This window comes from Mustela erminea, chromosome 19 (genome assembly GCF_009829155.1).
Source record: "Mustela erminea isolate mMusErm1 chromosome 19, mMusErm1.Pri, whole genome shotgun sequence".
Lineage (NCBI taxonomy): Eukaryota > Metazoa > Chordata > Mammalia > Carnivora > Mustelidae > Mustela > Mustela erminea.
Window position 1 is genome coordinate 35687703 of NC_045632.1, and position 9882 is coordinate 35697584.

At 40.2% G+C, this 9882-nt stretch overlaps 1 protein-coding gene across 1 annotated transcript; it reads left to right on the forward strand.

Moving 5' to 3' along the window:
- Window positions 1-417: 417 nt before the first annotated feature.
- LOC116579256 (phosphatidylinositol-glycan biosynthesis class X protein) lies at window positions 418-907 on the forward strand. The gene has a single exon (XM_032324349.1). It carries the CDS (start codon window positions 420-422, stop codon window positions 870-872), a length of 453 nt encoding a protein of 150 aa, XP_032180240.1. The 5' UTR covers window positions 418-419; the 3' UTR covers window positions 873-907.
- Window positions 908-9882: the final 8975 nt, after the last annotated feature.

Here is a 9882-nt window from a genome sequence, read left to right on the forward strand (position 1 = left end):
AAGTCATATAGCTAGTAAAAAAGTTGGACCAAGGTTGAAACTGAGATCTTCCTAATTTCTGGTTTATCTGGTCTGCCTATGCACTCTTAGTATTTCTTTCTAAAGGATAATCATTGAGTTAATGACTGTGCCTTCATCATGCTTTTCTCTCACACTACCACCACTCCATGATATAATAGATACTTAATGCTTGCATAATTCCTGAAGAAAGACTAAGTCTATAAAAAATTCCAGATGATGTAGAGTTCCGGAGGACGGGAATACAAATGGCGGCCTCCTGGTCTCCGGCCCAGAGGAGCCGAGAGCCCAGGGCCGCACTCCTCAGTGCGCCCTCAGAAAACAGCGCCCAGTTACTCCCGTCTGCCTGACCTCTGGCCGCGCTCCGAGCTCACCGAGCCTGCGACCAGTTCAAGGCAGTGATGGTTTCCGAAGACTTTAATATAGAAGCTCCCAATTATTTGTCTAAGGAATCTGAAGTTCTTATTTATGCCAGACAAGATTCACAGTGCATTGATTGTTTCCAAGCTTTTTTGCCTGTGCACTACCGCTATCATCGGCCACATAGTAAAGATGGAGAAACCTTTATTGTGGTCAATAACCCTGATTTATTGATGTATTGTGACCAAGAGTTTCCAATTTTGAAATGCTGGGCTCAGTCACAAGTGGCAGCTCCTTGTGCTTTGAAGAATAAGGATATATGCCAGTGGAACAATATGAAATACAAATCAGTATATAAGAACGTGACTCTACAGGTTCCAGTGGGACTAACTATACATACCTCCTTAGTGTGTTCTGTGACTCTGCTCATTACCATCCTGTGTTCAACTCTGATCCTTGTGGCTGTTTTCAAATATGGCCATTTTTCCCTATAAGTTTTGTGGAGCTTAATGCTTCCCATAAACCTAAATAAGACCTATTTACTTGTGATCAGAAGTGTTCTTCTAGGGGTGCCTGGGTGGCTCAGTCGGTTAAGTGGCTTCTTCAGTTCATGATCTCAGTGTCCTGAGATCCAGCTCCTTGCTCCACAGGGAGCCTGCTTCTCCCTCTCCCTCTGTGGTTCTCCCCCGCTTATACTCTAGCTCTCAAATAAATAAAATAACATGTTTAAAAAAAAAAAAATTCCAGATGTACTGTCCTTTTGTTGCTAGGAAATAAATAACTAAAGGGTAAGTCCATCACTCATGTTGTAAATATCTCTCCATATTTATTCTTAAACCACAGTGCTGTCTGTGTCTAGATGTACACTGTTATCACATTGGTACAGAGAAAGTGTTTGGTTGTCAATTCGTACTGTAGTTTTCTGCCTTTTTGTCCCTCCCTGATTTTTTTCTTCTATCAGCAAAATCTTGTCCATGTGGAGGAAACAAGGAGCATTTTATAAACCTGCCTAGAGCTGTAAAATATACATCTACCTTTAATAGTGACAGAGGTATCTTTGGAACTTCCTCTAGAGTGAAATTTACTTCAAAAATTTGCATTTAACAGGCAAACATAATATTGTTGAAGAACACAGAATTATAAATTCATGGACATTTGGGTACTGGGGATACTTTATAATCCACACATCCACACTTCTAACTGTAATTTTTATGGCTATGTAGTTCAAATTACCCAAGATGGATAAAGCCAGCACTTTCATTATTAACTGTATTTGAGGGGTTTGTAACAACTGCTCCGTGAAAGCTCTTTATAACTTGAGACTCACACAGGAAGTTGCAGGCCCACATAATGTGCTCTCTGCTTTAGGGTATGAATTTGTCACCTCTTGATGTAAATCTCCCAAATTTGATTGGTCTTAGAAGTATTCATTTTGCACAACATTCAAAAAGTCTCCTGCTTCAAAAATGAAAAATTGCAAGTGATTACTTTACAGCCCATTTAATTGCATTTGGAGATTTTCTGCCCCTTAAAGTCTCTGGATAACCATATTAATGCTCTCCCTAAACACATTTTTGAACAGAGTTTTATTATGGGTAGCACCTGACCTTTCAACATAATTGCATGTGGTCCAAATTAATTGTCTGTTCTATTGTGCACTGAATAATAGGTATTCTAAAATGAGACTAATTATGCAGGTACTTGCTAGAGAGGAGAGTCTTAGAGTGAGTCTTTTGGGTGACTGGAATTTAGGAAAGGAGAGATAAGATGACAATTAACTAATAAACAAACTGACAAGACTGACTCCACAGGAGACTTCTAGTCAACACAATTCAGAAAATTAGGAGACTCTTCCTGAACCAAACTGTAGTAAGAGGGAGCTTACATACCAAACCAACACTGCTGTAAATCAGTGTGCTAGTGAGAAAGAAAGGTGTGTAGTCTAGATTTGTTTAGAAAAACATGAAAATCATTTTGGTTAACTGTCTTCATTGTGTATTTAATACATATTCCATTCATTTATGTTTAACTATGTTGATTCCTTTTTTGGAATATTCTTATAGATGTCATTGTGGTATTGTATAACAAGCACCAAAGTGCAAATTTTAAACCTAAATTTGATGCCAGTTTGCTGTGCAATTAGCTGATTTAAAGACCTCGGTGACTCTGTAGCTAAATCAAGTTCCTCATACTGTTTATTTTCTCCTCATCTGAAATGACTTGTTAGGTCCTCTCCGCTTATCTGTTAGAAGTACCTGTTATGGAAACAAGAGTCGAGCAGATGGTTTATATCACGGGATGCCCATGAAAGGGAGGCTATGGGAGGTGGAGCTGCTTCCTGTGGCTCATCCCGCCTCCGCTGGTGTCACCCTGACCAAGAAGACCCGAATTTCCCGTAGTTTGATTAAAGTTTAGAATGGTTTCTTCCTAATTCTAGGCTCTGACCTTACTTTCTTTTAGAGCATTTATTTTAGAAAACTTGTAATTGTCAATTCTTTCCCTGGCTCTTTGAGATATGTGAAATTGAGGAAAAAAAAAAAAGTCTCTTGACAGTTTTACAACACAGAAAAGTCTTTCTCAAGGACCTAGGAGCCATCCCTTTGAACAGGTAAACATCAAGGGATATAGCCTCCCTCTCTCCCAGGTTCTGTGGGAGGGTAGGCGTCTCCTTTCAGTGGAGGCCTTGCTCCAAATTGTAAAACTTTCTGTCACAAAGATTTGAGAGAAAGTTTTCTTTCTCCCTTTCTTCCTTCCTCACCCCTTCTCCCTCCTTCCTTCCTTCTTTCTTTTCTCCCTCTCTCCTTTTCTTTTCTTCTTCTTCTTCTCTCTCTCTCTCCCTCTCTCTCTCTCTCTCTCTCTCCCTCTCTCTCTGACTTACTTGTTTATTTGAGAGAGAGAGAAGAGGGAGGGGCAGAGGGAGAAAATCCCACGCAGACTCCCTGCTGAGCCCAGAGCCCAGTGTGGGGCTTGGTCCTAACACCCATGAGATCAGGACCTGAGCCAAAATCAGGAGTCAGAGGCTTCACTGACTGAGCCACCCAGGGGCCCCGAGAAAGTTCTCTTTTAGGTAAAGCCATTTAGCAAACATGATGGCCTGGGATCTCCCCCTCACCCCAGCACTTAGGACTTTGCCTATTCTTTGTTTCAGGGGTGTTGAGTGCGGGCTGAGATCTGGCCTCTCTCCCTAACTGAAACAGCCTTGAAGTCTCCCATGCCCGTTTAACTTCCTCTGGCACAGTGGACACTTTGACTGTCAGCATAATGCTCTGTGACAAACAACCATTTCCAGTCCCCTCAGCACTCTCATAGTTGACCATCATGTTGAACATACGACCCTGGTGTGCCAGAGGTGGTGTTGATTTCAAATATTGGTTGTGTTTTCATTGTATGTACTTGTTAGGCCATATGTTCCCACTATTTTGCTAACTGTGGTCATGAAGCTAATAGCCCATCTTTGTGTAGGGGAATTAACACATGTGGAGCTCCATGGGTTGCCCCATGAACTGATGTGTGATCCACACACTATGGCATTTAATCCTGCCAATATCACTTATAAAGTGAGTAACACTATTTCTGTTGTACAGATGGGAAAACTGACAAGTTACTTATTTGCCCAAAATCAATCCGTTGAAAGCATTAAAGACCAAGGCAGGCTCCCTTCACGCTTGGGAATAGGACCTATTGGCTTGAATTTGAACTGTGTGTCTCTTACTTTATACTACCTAATCACTTACTAATTAGCTCCCTTTTTGTGTAGGGGCAAATGAAAGTTTGCAGGTTTTGTTGTTGTTGTTGTTGTTTTTGAAGAGAATGCATACCTATGAGCAGGGGAGTGGCAGAGGGAGAGGAAGAGAGAGAATCCCAAGTCAGCTCCATGCCCAGGGAGGAGCCCAACAAATCAAGAGTAGGGCATTGGGGTACCTGAGGGACTCATGCAGTTGACTGTCCAACTCTTGATTTTCCCTTGGGTCATAATCTCAGGGTTGTGGGATTGAGCCCCACGTTGGATTCTGCCCTCAGCTTGGTGTCAGCTTGTCCCTCTGCCTCCCTCAACTTGCACTCTCTCTCTCTCAAATAAATAAATAAAATCTTAAAAAAAAAAAAGACCCTTAACTAACTGAGGTACCCTGGTGTCCTGAAGGTTTAGAGGTTTAAATTTATTTTCCCAAAGAGGTACAGTACTAATAATTATCTTGTATAGATTTTGTGACTGCGGACTGAGATAATATGTAAACTTCTTAGGAGAAGCCCCAGATTTGATAAGAACCCAATAAATTGGGTACCTGGGTGGCTCAGTTGGTTAAGTGGCTGCTTGGGCTCAGGTCATGATCCCAGGCTTCTGAGATGGAGCCCCTCATTAGGCTCCCTGCTCAGTGGGTAGCCTGCTTTTCCTTTTCCCATTGCCCCTGCTTGTGCCCATGCTCTCTCACTCTCTCAAATAAATAAATAAATAAAATCTTAAAAAAAGAGAACTCAGTGTTAAATATTCTGATTAGTGGGATAAAAGCATATACGGTATGGTCTCTTCCTGTGAGAATGAAGGGAACACCCATGGTGGCACCACTGACAATGACTTAGAATCCATGGGAGTGTCCCTATGATTTGTTGTGTGAGTAACAGTGGGTCTAAATCATCCTTTTTACAGGGATATCCCAGATGAGGAGCAAATGCTTGCAATGAGTGGGTAGAAAACTTTTGTGAGAGCCAAGGATGGCAGAAGAGTGTTTTAAGAGAAGCAAGAAGGCTTCTAGAAGCAAGGAAATCAGTACCCTTTCTGGCTTTTGAATTGGGATTTTCCAGTCTGGGTTTGAACCCAGTTATGTTGGGCTAAAACCTGGAGCAATGCCATTTGCGGTAAGATTTTAAATACTTTTCTTTCTTTTTTTTTTTTTTTAAGATTTTTTCTTTATTTATCTGACAGAGATCACAAGTAGGCAGAGAGGCAGGCAGAGAGAGAGGAGGAAGCAGGCTCCCTGCAGAGCAGAGAGCCCAATGTAGGGCTCGATCCCAGGACCCTGGGATCCTGACCTGAGCCGAAGGCAGAGGCTTAACCCACTGAGCCACCCAGGTGCCCCAGATTTTAAATACTTTTAAATGCAATAACAATATTGCTTTTCACTTTTAGGGGAGAACCAGAAGTAACATTTCTTTTAATTTATATTTGATAAAAAATGACTCCCATGTTAACTTAGCTCTTTTAAAAATGTAAATAACTTTTAATAATTAACTTTTGGGATATATTTTGGGATTAACAGCCTAAAATTAGCTTAATCTCAACATTTACCTAATGACTACATGGCAACTTAAAAGGCATTCAAAGAATCCAGACTATATCAGTATATGACATACTAATTTTTCCCTCTATAACACTTCCTTATGGGTTAGTTAATTAATTCTTTTCACATAATATACAAATTATGTATGTGTTAATGGCATTTTAAGAAGAGGACTCAATTCACGTAATTGTTCATAATTATCTCCATTTTCTTTGTTTTTGGGAACTCTGTAGTTTCTTCTTGTTAGGGTAAAGGATTAAATATTAAATGGGAAAAATTGGAGATTTTAACTATCAGTTGAGCGTCTCTGAGGATTTTGCTATGATAGTGTTATATATTTTCGTAGTTGATTAAGTTTGGTTAGTGATTGCCTGTTTTAAGATAATCAAGCAACAGCTAAGAGAACAAAGGAACGAGAATTGCTCCTTTCTTCCAGCCCAGAATACCTTTTGTAATTCACAAAAACAGAAAAGTCCACCATTAACTCTCATTGTATTGGAAAACAATAATGTCTTGGGAGATTGAACATGGAGATTGAACTTTTTGACTTTTGGAGAGTTACTAAAATGTGCATTTTAAAACTTTAATTCTGGTGTTTAAATGGTGTGAGTATGTCTGCCTAGGAAATTTGATTGAGCTGAATTGCTATGAAATGCATGCATTTATGCAAAGGTCAATTATGATATAGGCAATCTATTTTAGGGTAAGCTTTCTTGCAACTTTGGAAATGATTCTTTTTTTTTTTTTTAAGCTAAGTGACGATCACTCAAGGAATACAGAAATTAAAGAAAAAAGTCCAGCAGTAGAGTCTTTATATTTTTTCCTCTAAGTCTCCCCAGTAGAGGCTGTCATGTGCATTTATTCAGCTAAGACAGCAGACTGCTGAGTCCTAGAGTGCATTTAGCAATCTCAGATGTGTATGTCCTTCCAAAAGGAGAGATCAGGAAGATTCTATAAGATGAAATACAGTGATGAGGGAGATGTTGATATGAGGCATTGGTAAGAAACTATAGAAGGATAGAAAATAGTATACTTCTAATTTTATTTTTAAAGATGTTTACATGCCTCTATGTAGATTGCATGAAAAAAACACCGAGAAGAAATGCATCACATTTTTAATGATCTTTATCTCATCATAGGAGGACTGGTAATTTGCACTTTATATTTTTTGAGTTTTTCCCTATTTTACAATGATTATGTATATCCTTATCATTAAAGAAGAAATAGGGGTGCATAGGTGGCTCAGTCAGTTAAGCATCAGACTTTTGATTTCAGTTCAGGTCATGATCCTTGGGTCATAAGATCAAGCCCTGAGTTGGGCTCTGCACTTGGTAGGGAGTCTGCTGAGATTCTCTCTCCTTTTGACCTTCCTTCTGCTCATGCTCCCTCACTGCAGGCTCTCTGGCTCTTTTTCTCTCTCTAAAATAAATAAATAAAATCTTAGAGGAAAATAAGAAACAGTGTTATACATTTTAAAAGAAAGAGAAGTAATTGAAACCTAATCTCTCTAAAAAAAAGCCTCTGGCCATTTCAAAGACCATGATGAAATAGATTATCTGAGAAAGATATGATGGTTTCTATTCTTTCTTTTATTTTAATCATACTTCCTAGGTTCTCTCTTGTGTTAAGCAAGTAAGATACAAGATGAACAATGACCCTGTAGATGTCAATCATGTGGAAGATGATCTATCCACATGCTCTCTCTCTCTCTCTCACACACACACAGACACACACACGCTCAATCCTCTTTTGCAGATTATATATTTGTTAGTTCCCCTCCTTGCTGAAATATATTTGTAACCCCCAAATCAGTACTTGAAGTGTTTCCGTGGCTGTTTGTGGACATGCGCATGCTTTAAGCCGCAAAACAATTTGAGTTGCCCAATGTGCACATTCCCAGCAGAGGCTGAGAGCCAGCCCACGCGCTCTGCTTTCTTGTATCAGCTCTAATACTGGAAACAAGTCCTTTCCCCTATCTATTTAGTGCTACATTGTTTGCTTTTTTGGGCTTTTTGTTGATGGTTTCACTGTTTAACATGGCCCCCCAAGCATAGTTCTGAAATGCTGTCTAGTGTTGCCTAAGGGCAAGAAGGCTGGACTGTGCCTGACAGAAAAAATGCATGTGTTTTACATAAGCTTCATTCAAGCATGACTTACAGAGCTGTTGGTTGTGTGTTCAGTGTTAATAAACCAACAATATGGGGGCGCCTGGGTGGCTCAGTTGGTTAAGCGTCTGCCTTCTGCTGAGGTCATGATGATGGGATCAGCCTCACACTGGGCTCCCTGATGGGGGGGTGGGTGGGGGGGAACCTGCTTCGCCCTCTCCCTCTGCCTCCCTCCTTACACATTCACGCTCTCTCTCTGAAATAAATAACTAAATAAAATCTTTTTAAAAAAATCAACAATATACGTTAAATAAGGTGTCTTTAAATAGAAACACGCATCAAACAAGGTTCTATATTAATCACTTGATGAAAGTCCGACAGGAAGCTCACAGGAAACTAACCTTGTGTTTACTCAAGCAGCAATGGCTAATTTAGTGTTTATGGAAACTTTATAAATCATCACTCCTACAAATAACTAGAATCATCTATATATAACTTAGAGCATATCACTCTATACATATATGATATACATATAAGTCTGTATGTACAATTTCTGTCTGCTTTTCACATTAAAACCACTCACATATATGATTTAGAAACACACACACACATACAAGTACACATGTCCAAACACACTTATACCACGACATGTGTTTCTGTGCATTCGTGACTTTTCCCATACTTCTTCTCCCTCTCCAGTTTTTCTGGTTCAGGTATAATACAATGATTTATATTTGGTTCTTCAGTCACTGAATATTGAAATGTGAATGCGTTGGGGAGTCCTTACTATGGCTTTTTTGCATCTTCAGAAACTAGAGAAGAATGTCCTCTCCCAGACTTTGAACTCACTTCAGAAACCACAGAAACAATGATGACAGTAACAATAATCCTCATTTTGAAGCTTCTGATATTTTTTTGTATGTGTGTTATTTGGACAAATGGATGGCCATCAAAGGATAGGTAACCAAGAGGCCTCAGTACTTAACTGGAAAGCATAATATTGAAAAAAAGGAAGTGATAACACCCTATGTCATAAAGGAAGGTGCCATCTCAGTTGATAACCAGGAAAGTAGTACAGATTGTATTGTAGCTAGGACAGTAGTTCTAGTCCTGAATATGAATGTTTGGACCCCTCTTCTTCAGAGGCCTCATGCTCATTTTTAGCAAGGGCCTTTGGGTCCATGTGTGTGTTTCATCCCATGGATAGATACCCAAAGGATGGCTGTGAGAAAGGGAAGTCTATCTGCAAACCATACCTGCACACAAGTGAATGTCTGTGTGCAGTATTCCATTCTGGATGGGAAGAGCTTCTTTAGAAAGATAAGGATGGTTATTCTAGGCTGGAGGGTTTGTGGAAAGTGGTGGATAAATGGGAGAGGGTGGGAAGTTCTCAGAATCGCAAATGCTCCATGTAATGCATCGATTGTTCTGGTTCTGAGTCCCTGGTGAAGCTGTGAAGGAAAAAACTAGAGAATTGTGCCGCCTGATGAAGAAGGCCCTGCCTGATATTTCTGCCACAGGCTTGTGCTTTATCCGGAAAGCTTGGTGGGGCCTTTGTAGAGCCCTTGGCAGGCACACTTGGGAAGAACTCTGTTCAGGACAAAGTCTCTGACTGTCATGTAGAGAAAGCTGAGAGAGAACATTTAAGAGCCTACTTCAGGATCAGGCCAGCGCTCCTAGTGGCTCTAAGGATTCCAGCATGTGCTTGAACTCTGTGTGTCTCCACACTACCTCTCTCACCCATGGGCCTTTTCTGTCCCATCTCTTAGACCCTGCCCACCTCATGCCTTCTTGCTCCTGAGCTCCGTGCAAGCCAGAGAAGGCCCCCAAGGCCCAGCAGAAATATCCAAAGCTGGTTTTAGGAATTCAGGGCCAAATTATTGGCTCTTTCTGCAGATAAAGGACCAAATATTGAGTGGAATATAAATATACTATTCCCTTTATTAATTTGGTCAACAAATATTTATTAGATGCCAGTATGTATCAAATGCTGGATTAGGCAACTAATGAATGAGCGGCGACCCAATTTAGAGAAATCCCATTCCTAATTGAGTTTTGTTTTAGTAGGGAAGATAAAAACAAAACAAAACAAGCAAACACAATAATTACCTATTGTTGCTGGT

Coding starts and splice junctions, on each gene's coding strand:
- LOC116579256 (XM_032324349.1), top strand. CDS start 420: ATGGTTTCCGAAGACTTTAATATAGAAGCTCCCAATTATTTGTCTAAG.